The 19,806-nt window shown below is 53.0% G+C and overlaps 2 protein-coding genes across 2 annotated transcripts; one reads left to right on the top strand and one right to left on the bottom strand.

Moving 5' to 3' along the window:
- Positions 1 to 1,260: 1,260 nt before the first annotated feature.
- On the bottom strand, positions 1,261 to 14,862 carry Elp3 (elongator complex protein 3). The gene is made up of 12 exons (XM_037229835.1): positions 14,831 to 14,862; positions 10,226 to 10,400; positions 9,350 to 9,591; positions 8,656 to 8,859; positions 7,659 to 7,802; positions 6,752 to 6,889; positions 6,088 to 6,249; positions 5,548 to 5,765; positions 4,796 to 4,928; positions 3,659 to 3,786; positions 3,212 to 3,393; positions 1,261 to 2,213 (listed from the first exon to the last, which is right to left on the bottom strand). The coding sequence occupies exons 2-12, from the start codon at positions 10,245 to 10,247 to the stop codon at positions 2,137 to 2,139; spliced, it is 1,650 nt and encodes a 549-aa protein (XP_037085730.1). The 5' UTR covers positions 10,248 to 10,400; positions 14,831 to 14,862; the 3' UTR covers positions 1,261 to 2,136.
- A 733-nt stretch (positions 14,863 to 15,595) lies between these two features.
- Positions 15,596 to 19,806, top strand: slmo (PRELI domain containing slowmo). The gene is made up of 4 exons (XM_037229334.1): positions 15,596 to 15,714; positions 17,678 to 17,930; positions 18,327 to 18,500; positions 18,663 to 19,806. The coding sequence occupies exons 1-4, from the start codon at positions 15,683 to 15,685 to the stop codon at positions 18,894 to 18,896; spliced, it is 693 nt and encodes a 230-aa protein (XP_037085229.1). The 5' UTR covers positions 15,596 to 15,682; the 3' UTR covers positions 18,897 to 19,806.

Below are 19,806 nucleotides of genomic sequence, written 5' to 3'. Positions count from 1 at the left end.
ACTGACATGCATAGAACCACCATTGGCAGTTTGCCATTTTGAACAGTGGGGAGGGGGCAGAAGCATGCATCACAGGACATTAGAGATTGTGCAAAATATTACTTGAGTTGAAATGTTAATTTTGCCCAGGATTTGATTGGCATTGGTTGAACATGATTATCATATGCCAACATGTAATTTCAAAAATTTGACTTCTTACAGAATGTGCTAATTATGACAACACAAAACCAGCCAATGCCAAATTGCTGTCTATTGAAGCTAACTTTTCACGAACAGATTCAAATTTTAAAACACCAGTTTCATAGGCCCTCATACGTGATGCAATGCTCGTCATGCATAGCAAAATAAATGTTGATATCCATCCATATCCACGATATCCATATCCTCTTTCAAAGCTGAAACAATGCCTAGCATAAGTTATCATGGCCCTGGCTAAAAAAGCTAGGCTCAAGTTTAAAACAAGGAGCAGTTGAGCACATGAAACCCCGCACCTTACCGAAACACGGACAGTATATCGCCCTTCCCCCTGCTCTCTCCCTGCCTCGTGCGCTGCCGGGTGGAGGGCGATGTATACAGCCGGGTGGAAGTTTACAATTCTGGCGCGCGTTGTAGGAGCGTGTAACGTCCCAAGGTGCAGTACTAATGTGCTGCAAATGTTAAGACAGGGAACGTGTATACCGACTCGAAAGCCACTTTACTGAAAACGGCCTCCCTTTGTATATCATGTCAGATTTAAGTCGATTTACACAAACCACACTTCTGTGTGCTGTTTTGAGTAGATCCATTCGTGGATGAATTTACACGCACCCATATTTAAAAGACCCAGTTTTGTAGCCCGGCTCCCACTAGAAGTAAATTACTACGAAGCAGATGGCAGCATGCACAGTACGCATAAGGCAGTAAATTTCTGGCGACCACAACACGATGTAATCTGATTCACGGCTCAACATCCACAAACTGTGGAGAAGGTTGTGCCCCTCGCCGACCACTCGCTCTCGCCACGTGGATCGGTTTCAATCATACCGACCGAAGCACAATTTGCTTCCGCTGTCGACCTGTTACCAAATCTCGAGTGCAGTACATTGGGGCCGAGTATACCTATTGAGCATGCAAGACACAGTTCCGCTAAAGACACTGCACATGTAAGCTGTCTGAGCAAGTATGTGGGTTGTTTAATTCCACTTTCACCTTTTTTGTTGATCTCAGACTAATGGTCGATGACTCCAGCCAATGTACTAAAAATGGCATTGCACGCGAAAACGCCGGAGGACGGGTTTATTGTCGCAAGTCAGCACCAGATCCTGACACATATCCAGTCTTAGCGCGCCCGTCTAGCGACTGTCATTTCATGCCACGGCCAAGTTTGATGCGAACGTCGCTCCGGGGTCGACTCTATTTGCACTAGTGCGCAGATGCAGAAGATAACAATCGCCAACTTGGGGCTATCGCCTGACACAAAGGAGGCGCAAAGTATGTTTTCGCACCACTGGAAAGGCGAGGAACATGCGAGAGTAACAGCACGGCCATGACCGCCGCTGGGGATATGGGGCCCAGACTGCGGGCACCTATTGGGCAGGCGGGGCAATGTTTGTTTTGCACATAGCAAACACCTCACTCCATTGCGCACGCAACTGGCTCCACGTAATCTGTCGGGAAAGTCAGTATGAGCTGTCACTTTACAATTAATGGCATCGCATGTCACTACACGCCAGGTGCAATTAAATAACATGCATACGGCCAGCTTCCAGTAAACCATCAGTCCGCACCAATCTATCAACGAAGCGCCGTCAAGTTTGCATTTCATACATAGGTAACAAACACCGCACATCGATATTCGGGGCCCGTGCCACAGCGACATGTCCACCGATGCTCACAGCGTACCCCGCGTCAAACAGACGCGCAGTTCGAAAACACGCGCCTTCCACCCAACCACATCATGTGCTGCGCACAGAGGCGAGCGGTGGCAATCGATCAGGGCAGCTCAATCACAGACGTTGCACTGATCACCCTGCGCCTCCGCCGCTCTGCGGAAGTTCCACGGCGGGGCGAACTCCAGCGGCCCACCGCGGCAGGACGCGCGCCGCCGGCCTGCGTGCGTGAGCGGGGCGGCACGGCGCGCCGGCAGCCGGAGGCGTCTCAGCTCAGCGACTTGGACATGTACGGCCCATCCAGCTCGTAGCCGAGCTTGCGGTAGTAGTTGCGCGTGCCGACCCCTGCAGCGGGCGGCGCGGACGTCAGAAGGTCGGCCCGGCTAGACCGCGCACCAGGGTGAACGTTCACAGATGGGCACCACATCACGGACCAGTTAGTACCGGTGCTGCGATCACGGTGCTGGGCCACACAAGCAGCGGCTGTAGTGGATTTCGGTGTCATCAGTACCCAACAAATTACTACAAGACAGACATGGTTCGGACTACCGTCCTCGTCTGGAGAGATATGGTTCGGACTACCGTCCTCGTCTGGACAGATATGGTTCGGACTACCGTCCTCGTCTGGCCAGATATGGTTCGGACTACCGTCCTCGTCTGGACAGACATGGTTCGGACTACCGTCCTTGTCTGGTCAGATATGGTTTAGACTACCGTCCTCGTCTGGACAGATATGGCTCGGACTACCGTCCTCGTCTGGACAGATATGGATCGGACTACTGTCCTCGTCTGGACAGATATGGTTCGGACCACCGTCCTCGTCTGGACAGACATGGTTCGGACTACCGTCCTCGTCTGGACAGATATGGTTCGGACTACCGTCCTCGTCTGGACAGATATGGTTCGGACCACCGTCCTCGTCTGGACAGACATGGTTCGGACTACCGTCCTCATCTGGACAGATATGGTTCGGACTACCGTCCTCGTCTGGACAGATATGGTTCGGACTACCGTCCTTGTCTGGTCAGATATGGTTTAGACTACCGTCCTCGTCTGGACAGATATGGTTCGGACTACCGTCCTCGTCTGGTGTGCTGTCACATTAACACCACCTGTGGACGATACTCCGAACAATTATTCCACCAGTGGTACTGATGCCTCGTTTCAATTCTTCCGCAAAACTAACCCAAAAGCAGGTTGAGCATGACCCCTTTCCGCCTCAAACTACTCAATAACGCCTGAAAGCGGAACGATAATGACTGATGACGATCGGGCGGTCAGGGCGATTCCGACGATCACCCTGAGCGCCCGGGCCGAGCGCCGCGGCGCCGCCGTCGACTGACCGGAGATGACGCAGATCTTGGCCGCGCCGTGCTCGTCGCGCGCGATCCGCTCCGCCTCCTCCATCAGCAGCGTGCCGAAGCCCTGGTGCTGGAACTTGGTCGGGTCGCGGCTGGAGACGGGCACCACCGAGCCGTACACGTGCAGCTCGCGCACCACCGACGTGGCTGTCTTCATCTCCGGCCTGGGGGCGCGCACAGGTGCTGCTGTCACACGCAATGCGCAGAGTAGTGAACGTACAATGGTGGTGTCTAACCACGATGCCCTTAGGGTAGAGACATTATAGCATCGCGTAGTCCATTCGCATATCCGTGGACCATAACATGATCGTTAATGAGGAGCATCGTCAATGTCGGTAATGTCCTGATAGATATTCATTAGTACTAGCCGCGTGCGACAAAGGACAGTCAGCAGAAGACCCCCCTGATCGCCAGCCGGCGCCCGCTCACCGGAACGTCTCGGCCGAGCACTTGCGGAGCCTGAGCAGGCCCACCAGGATGTCCTGGTCGGGGTCCTCGTACGAGAGGAATGTCTCCCAGCCGCCGTTGGCCGCGTAATCACGGCGGATCAGCTCCACCTGCGAGCGACGGGGGAGGAGGTCACGGTCAGCAGCCAGACGGGCGGGACACGCACGGGGGAAGGGCACAACCGGTCAGCCACGGGAGGCGAGGTCACGGTCAGCAGCCAGACGGGCGGGACACGCACGGGGGAAGGTCACAACCGGTCAGCCAGGGGGAGGCGAGGTCACGGTCAGCAGTCAGACGGGCGGGACACGCACGGGGGAAGGTCACGACCGGTCAGCCAGGAGAGGCGAGGTCACGGTCAGCAGCCAGACGGGCGGGACACGTGCGGGGGGATTATAACCGGTCAGCCAGGGGGGAGGCGAGGTCACGGTCAGCGGCCAGACGGGCGGGACACGCACGTGTGGGGGAAGATTATAACCGGTCAGCCAAGGGGCGGCGAAGTCACGGTTAGCAGCGAGACGGGCGGCACATACACATAAAGAGGTAACAGCCAGTCAGCCAGGGGGGGGGGGGGGCGAGGTCACTCAGCAGCCAGATGGGCGAAGCGGTCAAAACGAACAGGATTAGGAAGAAACAACTGATGGGGGTGGGGGTGGGGGTGGGGGTGGGGGTGGGAGGGGTGGGGGGGGGGAGGTGCAGAGCGAACAGCACACCGGGTCAACGTCGAGCAAGGCACTTCACAAACGCATTCAGATAGCTGCATTTGTGCGCACACACGCGTTCAGTGCCCATCCAGTCACCGCCCTCGGTCGTCAGGTATCTCCTCCACACTGACCTGGTAAGACCGAACCTTGCCAGCATCTGCTCCGCACTGACCTGTCAGGGCCCGACCTTGTAACCTTCTGCTCTGCACTGACCTGGCAGGGCCGGACCTTGCCAGCATCTTCTCTGCACAGACCTGGCAGGGCCCGACCTTGTAACCTTCTGCTCTGCACTGACCTGGTAGGGCCGGACCTTGCCAGCATCTGCTCCGCACTGAACTCATAAGGCCCGACCGTGTAACCTTCTGCTCCGCACTGACCTGGCAGGACCCGACCCTGTAAGCTTCCGCTCTGCACTGACCTGGTAGGGCCGGACCTTATGATGGATCTCCTGGATGCCGACCTCGCGGGTGCGTACGTCGCGGCACGTGGTGCCCAGGTCGCGCATGCGCGCCAGCGCCAGCTCACGCAGGTTACCGTGCTCGACGCCCGACCTGACGGCGCGGGGGAGCCAAAGTCGCCAAAGGCCCCAAAGGTGCCATAGACGCCGTAGTCAAGAGAAGAGTGCTAAAGTCACCGTATTTATATGCAGGATGGAAATAGCCTAAGGCCTGTCCCGGCTGTTCACGAGACGGGCATTTTTAGGCGCGTGTTTCCGCCCCCCCCCCCCCCCCCCACACATACACACAGCTGGCAGGCCTTGAGGTCGGCCCGTGTGACTCACGAGACGAACAGTATCAGGTGCGTGTTCTCACCCCCACACACAGCTGGCAGGCCTCGAGTCCGGGCCGTGTGACTCACGAGACGAACAGTATTAGGTCCGTGTTCTCACCCCCACACACAGCTGGCAGGCCTCGAGTCCGGGCCGCGTGACTCACGAGACGAACAGTATTAGGTCCGTGTTCTCACCCCCACACACACAGCTGGCAGGCCTCGAGTCCGGGCCGTGTGACTCACGAGACGAACAGTATTAGGTCCGTGTTTTCACCCCCACACACAGCTGGCAGGCCTCGGGTCCGGGCCGTGTGACTCACGAGACGAACAGTATTAGGTCCGTGTTCTCACCCCCACACACACAGCTGGCAGGCCTCGGGTCCGGGCCGTGTGACTCACGAGACCAGCGGCATGGGTATGTCCCTCTGGACACGGTAGACGCGGGTCCAGGGCGGCACCAGGGCCAGCACGCGCGCCACCAGGTCCACCAGCGCGCTGGGCGGGTAGCTGCGGTAGCGGCCCGTCTTCCACAGCTCGTACAGGCCCGTGCCGCGGATCACCAGCGTCGGGTAGATCTTGAGACCGTCGGCGCGGAACTGCGGGTTCTCGAAGAACTCCTGCCCGGGTGGGGGCGCGGGTGAGCGGCGCGATGGCGGAGGCGTCGCGGCGACAGGCGCGGCCGGACGCCGTGACCGCGACTGAGGCGCACACACGGACCGGTGGCCACATTCGATCCTCACAAGATGGCAAGCGGCCGCTCAGGTGGCGCGGCACGGCTGCGATACTAGATCACCTCGGGATCCCGTTCAAAACAGTGTGCCGACCATTTCAGGTCTCACGATCACCAACTGAAGGCATTCGTCCATCCAGATCCACATACCACTTCTTGACAGTGCGTGCATGCGCCGCTCACGTTCGCCATCGACACGCACAACTCACCACGAACTGCTGTATGTCGCGCTCGAGGTCGACGTTGGGCAGGTCGGGCATCATGTGCGCCACCACCTTGAAGCCGGCGTCCTTGCTCATCTGGAAGCTCTCGCAGACGGCGCGCACCGTGTGGCCGCGGTTGGTGTCGCGCGCCACGTCCTCGTACACCGACTGGGCGCGGGCCGGCCGGTTAGCACGCGCCACCACAGCGGCCATCGGTCACCGGACGCAGCGCTGCAACTGTGTCTCCAGTACCAGCCAAACTCAGTCGCACCCCGCCACGACCGACCACAAGTCCGAAGATAATCACACGCTGGTAGCGTCGGCTGCAGGACACACTGCCGAACACGGCTCCAGCCAGACAATCCGCCTAAAACAGTCTTCACGGGGAGACCAGCGGCGGCCAGATCCCCATTAATGTACTGAGTCCGCGTCACCGCTGGCAAGACCACGTCAGCAACCCTGGGCGGTGTTCGGGCCGCGCACTGCCCTAGCCGGCGGGGAGGACGCCGCGCCGGCTCCCTGCCTATGACAGGGGGGGGGGGGGGGGGGCAGCGCGGGAGAGCCGAGCGGCTGGCGGCGGTTAGAGGCCGGCTCCCTGACAAGGACAGGGGGGGGGGGGGGGGCAGCGCGGGAGAGCCGAGCGGCTGGCGGCGGTCGGAGGCCGGCTCACCTGGACGCCAATCTCCAGCCGCGTGCAGCCGTACAGCAGCATGTCGCTGAGGTGGCGGCGCAGGCAGTAGTCGGGCCGCGTCTCGATCGTGATGCCGATGCACTTAGTGCGACTGCGCTCGGAGTACTGCACCGCCTCCTGCGCGGGGCGAGGGCACGCTGCTGACCGCTGCCGCGCTGACCGCGGGGCGAGGGCACGCTGCTGACCGCGGCCGCGCTGACCGCGGGGCGAGGGCACGCTGCTGACCGCGGCCGCGCTGACCGCGGGGCGAGGGCACGCTGCTGACCGCGGCCGCGCGGACGGCCGTTGCCGCACAGCGGCCCGCGCGCACACGTTCGGCCCGACACGCATCCCACCACGCCCCGCTCAGACGGACGCCGCCTTCATTTGGCACATCGGGCCGAACACAAATACGTTTTCCTATGTTTGCGTACCTCGCTGCGCACAATGACTTCCCTCGTTGGTGGCCCAGGACATGCGTTGACGGTCGACCGCCACCAACGGCTTACGGACGGGCAGCAGGCAGTGCGCGTTCTGTTGCATTCGAGCGGGGCTTCTGAACACGTGATCAGCAATCGCTGATCGCATATTACAACTATCGAACCTTGATCATACGATGGTGCGTAATTGACTACCTAGAAACCTAACCACATGTTCGTGTGCACATAAATGATAACCACGTGGAGCTGCTCTCATAACATCATCCTGCGCACCTCCAGTGAACCTCCTGATCGCTACCCCGCCTCCCTGAACTGGACAGGGACACTGAGCGGCACACCGCACCTGGGCAGGGACACTGAGCGGTGCACTGTACCTGGACAGGGACACTGAGCATCTCACTGCACCTGGACAGGGACACTGAGCATCTCACTGCACCTGGACAGGGACACTAAGCAGCACACTGTACCTGGACGGAGCCGCTCGTATGTCCTGATAAGGCGTCGTGCAGATTTCGGATGAAAAAGTCGCGATAGTCCTCCGGCAGAGCCATGAACGTGCCGCCCATCACGATGAACTCGACCTTGTCCACGCTGTGACCCAGCTGCTTCAGCTGGAGAAACATACTGGCTGTAAGTGAAGTGCTGGGGGTTCAGGTGTCATTTTGCATGTCAATGGGGGCTATACCCATCCCCAAGATGATTTCATAATCTAACAAAAGGTCAATGTCAACGCGCTGCAATGCATTGAAAGAAAGGGTTCAAAAACTATAAAACTTCTGTTGGAACCTGCCACAATCATTTCTGGAAAGTGACCCCCAAAATACCTGAATAGAGCGCGATTTCAGATACGGTTTTGCAGCTATACTTTGGAGCATACACTCGTAGATACTAATATATCAATGTAGGTCATAATTTATATTCGCTGACATATCATTCGAGGAGGCAAAAAACGGACGATGATTTTCCACGATCATCTTTTAAGGGTGCTGAAATGAAGGCTGGATGGTCCGGGTGATTACACAAGTCAGTTAGTTATTAATTAAATCAGCTCATGCATCAGCCATTTTCACTGATGTCATTACTGCTCTTTCCCTCCACATTCTTAGTTATGACTTAAATCAGCTCATGCACCAGACATTTTCACTGATGTCATCACTGCCCCTTCCCTCCACATTCTGCCCACTATTCATCCTGGTCACGCTGCGAGTCGGGAGGACCACACCCGTGGAAACGAGTCCGCCAGCGCACAGCTTCCACCAGCAGCAAAGGGAGCATTGAGCTATAGCAGGTTACTTCTGCTACCGCGGCACCGTCCCCCACCAAAGCGCCCTGTGCCCCCCCCCCCCCCCCCGGCATCGTGTCTCACCAGTGCGCCCTGTGTCCCCCCCCCTCCGCCCCGCGGGACCATGCCTCACTAGTGCACCCCCGGTGCGCAACAAGGGGTTCTGCAGCCGGCCCACTCACCTGCTCCACCCGGTGCCGGGTCTGCAGGTACGGGTTGTACCTGGCCCGGATGGCGCGCATGCTGGTCGGCTCGTACCCCGTGTACGACTGCGTGGAGTACTCGAAGTCGGAGTCGGGCCCGCCCGGACAGTACGCGCAGATGTTGCCCGTCATGCTGATGTGCGGGCAGCGGTGCGGCTTGCACATCACCGCCACCACCGCAATCTGACGTCGCCGGGGAAAACGGGCCGCTCGCTTCAGCTCGCTATACCGTTACAAGGAGCATGATCGCATTTCCTTCTTCAAACAAGTATCCGACAAATGCGAAACACGCTCGCTTCAGCTCGCTGTACCGCGACAAGGTGCATGATCGCATTTCCTTCTTCGAACAAGTATCCGACATGTGCGAAACAATTTCCGTTCGTCGCGAACTTCGCGAACATCGCGAAGTCAGAGAATATGAAGTTATCAATGTCCGCACCCACAAACGAGAACGTTAATTAACAGAAGCTCACATCCCGCCCGCTCACATATGCAGTAAACTGGAGCTGACCTGATGTTGTGCTATGGCGATTAGAGCCACAGTCAAAGTTCGACCAATAACCTGTCCATCAAACATGGAAACAACTGCAAGCAAACTGGAACGAGGTCGAACGAAGACTCAGGTGCAATCTACAGATGGTCCGTAGGAAACCAACAAGTCTGCATTGCCTACCCCACTGGCCGTTCGGATGGGCTTTGCCTTGAGCTTGGGCACTAGGACGGTGCGATACTGCTGGGGCACGGCCGCGATGATGTCCACCAGGCGAGGCGACGAGTCCAAGCCGTAGTGGGACGAGATCCTCGTCTTCATCCGGCTGAGATTTACATCCTTCTTTTGCCGGTGTGCGTCGATCAGCTCACCAATTATGTCGCCAATCGCCTGCAGCTGCAGCTCTTCTTTAGACCGATGATCGGCTGGTGGACGACACACAGTGTGTTAGCCAGGCTGAGTCTAGACTTCTTACGCTACCCAAGCCAAGGCATGCACTGCTGTACCTTGCCAGTCACTGAAGGACTCCACGTACCTGTGTGAGGCCTGACTGATTATGATCTCTTGTTATTCATTTGGAAAAAAACGTACGCATGTTACATGTAACTGCAGGCAGAGCAGAGGAGCACAAGGCCTACACTGGGCCTCACACGGCATGTCAAATGGAATCAGTCATAGCACGCACAACCCCATACTGGATCCGGCATGTAGATAGTGCTAACCTTGGTATTGCTACTATGCATGAGGAATGTCAGATTTCGGCACCACAATATCAATAGCTAGGCTTGACCTATCACTGGCCTACTGAAGCAGTGCCTGTGCTCAACATGTCAGGGCTTCAATAGCACAAAGTTGGGAATGATAGCCTGTGGCCAGCATGATGATGGTACTAACTGGTACTACTTACCAGTTTCTTAACTGAACAATTACCAGATCTGCAAAGGTACCCATCCCTATGGACTGGTGCAAGTGCTAATCTAAGAAAATCTCGCCCTTCTGGCATGCCCTTACTTTTGAATCCATATTGCATCACATTACCTATGTCATTGCCATGCATACCTTTCCTTGGCTTCTTTCCCATGGTGGTGCACACTCAGTCTACAATATTAGCAAACAGTTCTTATTCCTCCAACTCAAGCAAAAATGTTCCTCTTGGCAGAGAGCAGTCTTCTCTCAATTTTGTGTTTGCAACAGGCTTCCAGATGTATGTTTGTAGTAACTGATACAGAATGTCCTGCAAAAGTCATCATACGTATGAGTAAATGTGAGGAGGTGAAATAGAGGCACTATGACACAATCTAGCTTCTAATCAAGTATAATACTCAGGCTATCAGACAAGGAACCCATATAGGCAAGCAGGCATATATATGCATGAGATAGTATCAGATGAGATGAGAGATGAGATGGCACTCCACAGGCACCCAAGTGGCTGCCCCCTGTACTGGAGACTGATGGTGAGGGTAAAGTGGGTCACCCCACCTAGGGTCCTAAAGGTTCTGGGGACCCTCACATGACAGCACCCCAGTGACCACAGTCACTCAGGATGGATCCATGGGTCACCCCACCTAGGGTCCTAGAGGTTCTGGGGACCCTGACAGGTCAGCACCCCAGTGACCACAGTCACTCAGGATGGATCCATGGGTCACCCCACCTAGGGTCCTAGAGGTTCTGGGGACCCTGACAGGTCAGCACCCCAGTGACCACAGTCACTCAGGATGGATCCATGGGTCACCCCACCTAGGGTCCTAGAGGTTCTGGGGACCCTCACATGACAGCACCCCAGTGACCACAGTCACTCAGGATGGATCCATGGGTCACCCCACCTAGGGTCCTAGAGGTTCTGGGGACCCTGACAGGTCAGCACCCCAGTGACCACAGTCACTCAGGATGGATCCATGGGTCGTCGCACTCAGGCTCAAGCCTATGCTGGCTCTCCAGGACCACAATGACTACACAATGTCACACAGCACAGGGGAAATCAAGGTCTGGAGGTATTACACAACAATGCAGACCAGTTCCTTATTAAAAGGGGTGATTCGTGTGTGCATATTTGTGACAGCAAGCCAGATACACTTTTGACAAGGCCCTCCCATAGCCTTAAAGGTCCCTATTGCAACATCACCCCAATGGTATTTGGGTACACCCTGTACACAAACTTGAATCCACCTCTGGCCAACCTGCAATCTAGTGGAAACAGAGGCATATGTGTCTATGTGTCCAACCTACTAAATGCAGCTGAATGCCCATTTGAGTCAAGTACCCTAGAGCAAGTATGGCTGAAAATGGCCTGAAAAGGGAAGCGCACCTTCATACTTGGCTGCATATATAGGAGTCCATCAGACAACATATGCAACCTCTTCATCCAGGACAGCTGATACACACAAATTATGAGCACCTATCAGACATCCTAAGGTTAATGGACTGGTCCCTGATGTAGAAATTCAGCCTCCAAGAAGCCTACAAGCTCTTTAAGGAGAAAATCATCAGGGCTATTGAGCTTTGCTCTGTCAAGAGAATGACTAGACCAAAGAAGAACCTGTGCATGAACCCATGGGCCACACAGCTAAACATCAGTAAGAAAAGACTATGACACACAAACATGCAGAGACAGGATATTCTTGACCATGCCAAATTTGTGTGGTGCTGCAATGACCTTAAAAAGTTGACCAGACATCTTTGAAAAGTGCATGAGATGAAACTAGTAGCAGACCTCAAAGAAACTCCCAGGTCTTTCAGAGGTATGCCAACTCAAGACTATGCCCAAGATGCAAGGTAGAAGACCTTCTTGATGATGATTGTAGCAATGAAGGAAAAGACAATATTCTCTGTAAATTCTTGACCAGTGTTTTTATGGATGAAAGGTCTAGTACCATACCTGTGATGTCTTGCAGCTCTACTGGACCATTTCTAGATGATGTGGACATCCCCACCCGGGCAATAACAGAGAAATTGACTGCTCAGAACACCTCTAGCACCTCTTGGCCAGATGATGTACACCCAAGGCTTCTTCGTGATTCTGCATATGTCCTGGCTTAACCCCTGAGCACGCTTCCCGAAAATCACCGGCATCCGGAAGGCTACACCAGGAGTGGAAGCTTGGTGAGGTAGTCCCGGACTTCAAGAAAGGTAACCGACCGTCCCCAGTGAGCCACCACCCAATGAGTTTTACTGCTGTTTACTCCAAGGCACTCAAACCTGTCGTCAGAGATGCCCTCATCAACCACTACCTGGAGTCTGGGCTTCTCCGTGCAGCTCAAAATGGGTTTCTCCAAAGCGGTCCTACATCACCCAGCCATTAGAAGTCATGGAAGATTGGAATGCCGCGATAGAGGATGGAGAGCCGGTGGACGTGACGTATCTGGATTTCAGCAAAGCTTTTGATTCCCTGCCTCACAAATGCCTGCTCTCCAAGCTCCATACCAACGGTGTGAAAGGTAACTAGCTCTACTGGATCAGGGCTTTCCTTACCCAACGGATGCAGAGCGCGCAGCCCCAGGGCTCGAAATCGGATACGATCGACGTCATCAGCGGTCTCCCGCCAGGATCAGTGCTGAGACCAACGCTATTCATAATATTTGTGAACGACCAGCCAGATCACGTGCGAAGCGTGATGAAGATGCTCGCGGATGACGCTGAGATACACAGTTGTGTCCCACGGCCCCTGACTGAGCCCTCGGATTGACCATACAGGTCGACCTCGACGCCCTGGCCAAGTCGTCAGAGGATGGCTGCCCCCCTTTAACGCAACAAAGTGCAAAATATTGTATATTGGGAGCTGCAACCTCAGACCGACCGACTTCTTGGACGACGCCGAAATCCCGGTCGAGCCCACAGAGATCGACCTCGGGGTCATCTTGGATCTCGGGATGGGGTTTCACGTGCGGACGGCGGTAGCGATCTCGAAGGCCAACCAGGTGCTGGCCGTCGTGAGGCGGTCGTTTGCCAATATCGATGTTCACATGCTGTCACTACTCTTCACGATCTTAGTACGCCCGTACTTGGAGTATAACAGCGTCATCTGGGGCCCGTTCAACAGACTGGATCAGGAGTGGCTGGAGCGGGTTCAGCGACAAGCTATGTGTTTTGTCCACAAAGTTAGGCACTGGTAGTACCCTGAAAGGCTCAGACCCTTCCAGTTGCCCTTGCTGTACTACAGTTGTCACAGGGGAGGCATGGTTAGAGTGTATCAGCTGTTTCACAGAGGTATTTCACTGTCAAAAGAGGAGTTCCTGACAAGATTCAACTGGACATGATATGTGGACACCAATCGAAGCTAAGAATAACCTAGGACTCCCATCCTTCACAACTTGTTCAGCATGCAGGTCATCACTGACTGGAACACCCTTCTATACCTGTTGTATAGTCACCCTCAGTTAAACAGAGCAAGTCTAGCCTTGATATGAACTGGGGGGAAATCATTTGTGACATTTCACACTGAGCATATTTATACTTTGAAGCTGTTTGGTTACTGGACCAGGAGCCTGATAAGACTAGTATTGTCAGGCCTAATGGTCATTTATCATTCCTGATCACCACAAGGTGAGGTAAGGTAAAGAGATTCCAGGCATGGGATTACATTGTTGGGATCAGAAAGATTTACCATAATCTGCTAGTTTATCAAGGCCAAGTAGAAAAAACTATCTTATGGGAAGTCTTCAATTCATCTCAGGATGTCATCTGCAATGCATTCTGGTAAAATTTTGTGTAACAAACTCATGTGGGCAATAGTGATAAGTCCTGTTATCAATTTTGAAATAATTATGACTTTCCTCACACATCATAGTCATACTGTCATTGATTACATGTATGTTGTCAATTGTCAACTCATGACACTCCATGCCCTAAAATCAGTGGTGATGCATGCCCAACTCCGGGCACAAGGCTCTGTAATATACACATTGCATGAATAACCCCAGGCATAGCAGTGACATTGTAGCCCAAATTTTAGTGCATGTATGCTTTAAATCTGAGCACTAAGTTTAGCACACAGCCACCACTAATCACATCACAAAGAAAGCCATTGTTCCAGGATGTTTAGGTACTGGGAAGGAATTTTCAGGAAAAAAACACCCAGATGATATTTTTAGCACAGAAATTATCTGAAATTGAAGCATACTCTGGCCTGGCCTGAGTTAGGCATGTGCAAACATAAGGCCCAGCAGAATATTGTGCAGGGATCTGGTGCAGCATTGCAGTGGATGATATTTTTGAGACTGGTCTGGAGATTCAGATTTGTAGCATATATGCTCCGCAACTTCTGACATGGCTTTTCTACAACTAAAACATGTTCAAAGTGGCATACAGCATTTAAAACTGTACCAACCAGGACAATACAGCCTAGTCTGCCCCCCACCCCACCCCCACACATAAAAACAGTCTCCTCCCTGACTCCAGTCAACCTTCTTTTCAAACTGGGGGCTGCAGCTCCGCCAGCCTAAGGGGAGACCACACATCTTATTTAAATGGGAAGCTCACCGAAAACAGCGGGTAAAATTCATGGAGAAACACGTGTTTGTGTTGTCTCAGGTAAAGGTTACACCGTTTTCCCTGCTTGTGCCCCGCAACTTATTCCGCGAAACTACGCCACTTGACCTAAGAGTACAAATATGCACATACCAAGGCTCCAACTCAATGTCCCATCAAAAGAACAGTGCAAAACTTTACCCGTCGACCACAACTAGTGTTCCAGTCGCCTCGCCATCGCTTCGAACATACCGATAAGTCTAATACGTCACTCGCGCGTGAGTTTTGCAACATAGCATGTGCAGATATTCTGGCAGTCCAGCAAATCTTTTCTGGTAGCATGACGTCATTGGTAAAGTTCGCACCTACGCAGCACGGCTAGGGACGAAGCCAGGTGGGGCGAGGGGGGGCCATGCCTCCCGAGCAAATGACAAACGTCACATGATTACAGGGATTCCATCCAATTAAAGGGATTAAGACGTAATTTGACGGCTGCTCCGTGAGGAAAGTGCTTCCTACGTGCCTGGTTTTCACCTTGACGCAGATTCGCAAAATAAGTTGGAAAAGTCATCTGGGAAGAGCTAGCATACCTTTCATCAAGCACGCCAGACATAAATTTCAACTTTTGACCCACTTTCTTTTCAAAGTGGAGAGGAGGAGAAGGAAAAAATGGTGGCTCCGAAGAGGAAATGGAAATGCGCGCTTGGTCTCGCCCATTGTTTAAACAGTTACCACACCTTCCATATCACAGAAAACGGAGCCAAATTTTCAAACTTTTTAGGCTTTATTAGATTTTTTCGTCTTGTCTTCAGGATTACACCTAAAAATTTGTCGCTTGCGGTCTTTTGATACCAGTGACGTCATAAGCATTGCGCTATAACCCAATGTTTGTCCAATTGAAAATCATATGACGCCTCAGTAATTCGATGCTTATATTTGGCTTGCCTTGATACTTGTCATTCCTTTTCCTGCCGTGGGTCGTGGAGCGAGGAGTGGCTGCGTAATCGTGGTCGGGCGCCGCGTGGTTTGTGCTAAATTCTTCCCTAGAATATCATGAAGATTTGGACATCGGAACACGTTTTTAAGTAAGTAGGGATGTGAATACGGATGTGGGCAGCTAATAACAAGCATTATGCTGCGCCACAAATGGAACGACTGTTATTTCCTGACCTCTAGTCACGAGTTCTGATTACGTAACAAGAAATGTGGGGGGTATCCAACTGTTATGCTATGATGGGCTCAGGTTATCTCTTGACATGGACTTGGAGTTTGTATCGAATTATCATTGTGCCATGGTCTTCTCTGTTTGGTTGGAAATCAAGTGAGACCAGTGCTGTGTGATGGGGGATGTACGTAGCCCACCAACCAATGATTTTCATGATGATCTCAATGTATAACTGTGTGTCTGAAGAGTACAGATTAGGCTTTTGTGCAGATAAGGGTTAATATCAGAAAGCTTTAATTGAACAATAATTTTGTGCATGTGCGTACAACTGCAGATTGTCAACCTGGCATTGATGGGCATCAGTTGCAAGCATGCTCATGACCCAATGAGTTTTCTAAGTGACAGGATGATCTATTTTGGTGTAGAGGCTCAGGGTGTAGTTGCAGAGGCCCTGGTATTAAAAACTTCAGGGTGTCAATGTCATGCATATCACACTCAATAGATTATGTGCCTTTTGGTGTGTATAGCAACCTGGTCAGCAAAGATCCCATGTGATCCTGCAGAGAACTTTCACAGGATGTGTTATCTTTTTGGTTACTTGACTGAATGAGACAGAAAGGGTGTGAAATTTGCATTATTAAACAAGCAAAGGTCAGGGCGTACATTGCCGCCTCATGTTTAGAAAGAGCATTGTACATCAATCGCCATTTTTAAGGCAGAACATATCGTAGTGAATTGTAAACAAGCCATCTAAACTCTTACCTTGGAACTTAAATAACTATGATAGCGAACATCTGAGCACAAACACGCATGAACCACAACCCCGGTGCCATTTCTACGGGTGATCACAACATTACTGTGTGATCACAACATTGCTGTGCATCAAGAACCATAGAAATTATGAGGCCAAGGTAACAAGAATCCAACAAAATGTGTTACTTGTGTATCCGATCAGTCTTCCATATTGTTCGTAGATTGGTCAACATGGTGGGAAAATACAACATTTTTGGGTGGGAATGAAAAGTAAAATGAGAATATGGCAGAAATCACCAAAACTTCTGAATGCAAGACATATATATGGCAGGGAACATGGATGCCAATGGGACACTGGGTTGAAGGGGATAGGGTGGGGGCTTAGGTTAGGTTAGGTTAGGTTAGGTTAAGTTAAGTTGGTTAGGTTAGGTTAGGTTAGGTTAGGTTAGGTTAGGTTAGGTTAGGTTAGGTTAGGTTAGGTTAGGTTAGGTTAGGTTAGGTTAGGTTAGGTTAGGTTATGTTGTTAGGCTAGGTTAGGTTAGGTTAGGCTAGTTTAGGCTATGTTCTGGACTATTCTGGCCTGTCCATGTCATAAACATACCTAGACACAATAAGAAATGTTTTTCATTGCATTATTATTGTTTCCTTGGTCCCATACATTTTTTATGGTTCTTGATAAGCAGAGATATTGTAATTATGCAACAACAATGCAGAAACGGCGCTGGGGGAGAGTCGAGCGGGGGAGCGTGCGGCGCTTGGGAGCTCGCTATCATAGTTGATTGTATCGTAGCTCGCTATGATTCTACCCGTTTTGAGATTATGATATGTTCCACCTTAAACACAATGAATGGTGTACAATGATTTTTTGTAACATAAGGTAGCAATGTATATCTACACCCAAGTAAATTTGTGTGACCAGGACCAGTGATGACCAACTTGTCCACAGCATCATGTGTCAAGTGTCTTTGCTTTGGAAAGCATGATAGAACATGATAGCATTAGGTGGCATCTAGTTCTTCATGATTCATCTCTCAGATGGAAGTACATCTCACTTACCAAAGTGTGGTTGTGTGTTCTTGTTCCTCACCTCATTCATGGTAAGGTAATAACATGATTGCCTGCACTTGCAGCCACTCGTGGGAGACGGTAAGCCAAGCGGCATGGCGCAAGTACCCGAATCCCATGAATCCTGCAGTGGTGGGCATTGACGTGCTGGACCGGCGCGTGGAGGGCGGCCGTCTGCTCACTGATCGCCTCATCAGCTCCAAATGGGGAATCCCTGGCTGGGCGGCGAGGCTCATCGGCTCCCCCAACGTCTGTTACGGCTATGAACGCTCCACCGTGGACCCCGCCACACGGCAGATGGTCCTCAACACTAGAAATGTGAGCACCTCGACCGAATGGCCCCGCGCCATTTGCCCAGCACACAGAGAAAAGTAGCTGCGCTTTGTTGTAATCAGGGCTGTTTGTTCGCGACGGGAATGTTCAGTGTCATGAGTTCAACGCAGAAATAACGTACGTTTGGTATGCGTAGCCCATCGTCCATGCGCTTGGTTTTGCCGGTCATGTAATGGGATTTCGTGCATGTGAAAATGCTCTCAGATGACTATTAGAATCTGGTCCATGACAATTAGACGCCTTCTGTATGCTTCCATGGCGTTTTTACATAGTTTTATAGCGAACGCTTCATCTGGACGTGTTTCTCCGTGTGGCGCTGTGGCGCGGGCCAATTGCGCTGGTCGCTGTGCAGCTCTAGCAGCGCGGCTCTCCTGTCCCCAGATCACTTTCGGCACCAGCATTTCGGTGGACGAGCAGCTGGTGTACTCGCCACACCCGGAGGACGCCAGCAAGACGCTGCTGCGCCAGGAGGCGGTGGTCACCGTGCAGGGCGTGCCACTCACCCACTACATGGAGAACATCCTCACCAGCATCATCTCGACCAATGCTGGCAAGGTGGGAGCTGGCTTCTGCCGACTAGCGGACTACTTGCCTGCAGTCTCCAGGCCAGTTGAGACGCTGTTTGGTGCGCTCGCCATTAGTGCATACGTCTTCGGGGTTGTGCGAAGCTGTGACCTCGTGATGTCCCGTCTCACACCGTGTTCTGTCACCACCCAGGGTCGGGAGGCCATGGAGTGGGTGATCGGCAAGATCAACCAGGAGGTGCACGAGCTGGCCAACGTCACCAAGACGGCCGTGAAGACGACCGACGAGCTGCTGAACTCGGCCAAACACTCGGTGGACGGCCTGGCCGAGCGCGCCCGCAAGCTCAGTCACATCACCGACGGCATCATCACCGAAAAGGCGAAAAACATCAGCTTAGGCGAGCAAACCAGCCAACGACCGCTATAGATACAATGCAGTATAGAACATTATGAAATGCGCTCGGGTGGTCGGGCGTTAGGTAGTAAAACAAATGTCCCTGTTGGAGGTGGACGGCATATCGCGATATCCTAAGGATGTTTTGTCGTCTGGTTCCATGTGTTTTTATTATGGAAATGACGAACATTCGCAGACTCAAAATATAATTTAGTTAGCACGAATTCTTCAGCCAAAATAGTATCTGTCGCATTCATATGCAACACGTTTGTCATTATGCTGTTGCTCTCGGTCCCCCCACACTTCTCCTCCCCATGATCTGAGGCTCCAGGGGGCATTCGTGACAAGGCTCGGCGGCTGGCCGTGTACCACCGTCGCTGAAAGCCGGGACGGATACCCCCGTCGATGAGAGCTTGTGGGGGCCACCACCGTGAAGGTGGACGGGCCCGTACCCACTGCAGCATCGCACTCACTCAGGGCTGGCGGTATTCGGACCGCCGTGCGTGCCGGCGTGCCTGATCTGTGAGTGCAGCCACCAGTGCGAGAGGCGCGTGCGTCATTTATTTTCCGTGCACGTAACATCGGTGCGAACCGCACTACTTCTTGTCAGCTATTGTGCGACTGTGTGTGTACGTAAATGTCCCGATACATCCACCACTGCGGGATGAACGCGGAGGATTGTGATCATCCCGTACACAGTGGGGCGGGTGCTTGAGCGTTGTTATCTGTTCTCACCGCAGCCGAACGCCTGTGCCCGCCGCAGCTGTCCTGATCTCCTGTACGGGGCATGTTCGAATGCTGACGGAGCGGAAGGTCTCGGCTGACCGTGGTGCGCGTCCCCACGTGCGACTGATTGCGAGTGTTGACTTGTTGAGGTCAGGGCAGGCCGCTTTCCACACAGCGGGCAGCCATCCATCGGACCAATACAGCCACCAGGACAGAA

This window comes from Pollicipes pollicipes, unplaced genomic scaffold (assembly GCF_011947565.3).
Source record: "Pollicipes pollicipes isolate AB1234 unplaced genomic scaffold, Ppol_2.1 Scaffold_6138;HRSCAF=7277_pilon_pilon_pilon, whole genome shotgun sequence".
Lineage (NCBI taxonomy): Eukaryota > Metazoa > Arthropoda > Thecostraca > Pollicipedomorpha > Pollicipedidae > Pollicipes > Pollicipes pollicipes.
This window is presented reverse-complemented; position numbering and strand designations above follow the sequence as displayed.

What these genes read in the sequence shown, in the direction of transcription:
- Elp3 (XM_037229835.1), bottom strand. Translation starts at nt 10,247, where the DNA reads ATGGGAAAGAAGCCAAGGAAAG. An exon ending in ATACGAGCGGCTCCGTCCAG is followed by an intron (nt 6,890 to 7,658) that starts GTACAGTGTGCT and finishes CGCCCCGCGCAG; the next exon opens with GAGGCGGTGCAGTACTCCGA. An exon ending in GGCTGGAGATTGGCGTCCAG is followed by an intron (nt 6,250 to 6,751) that starts GTGAGCCGGCCT and finishes GCCCGCGCCCAG; the next exon opens with TCGGTGTACGAGGACGTGGC.
- slmo (XM_037229334.1), top strand. Translation starts at nt 15,683, where the DNA reads ATGAAGATTTGGACATCGGAACACGTTTTTAA. An exon ending in ACATCGGAACACGTTTTTAA is followed by an intron (nt 15,715 to 17,677) that starts GTAAGTAGGGAT and finishes CTGCACTTGCAG; the next exon opens with CCACTCGTGGGAGACGGTAA. An exon ending in TGGTCCTCAACACTAGAAAT is followed by an intron (nt 17,931 to 18,326) that starts GTGAGCACCTCG and finishes TCCTGTCCCCAG; the next exon opens with ATCACTTTCGGCACCAGCAT.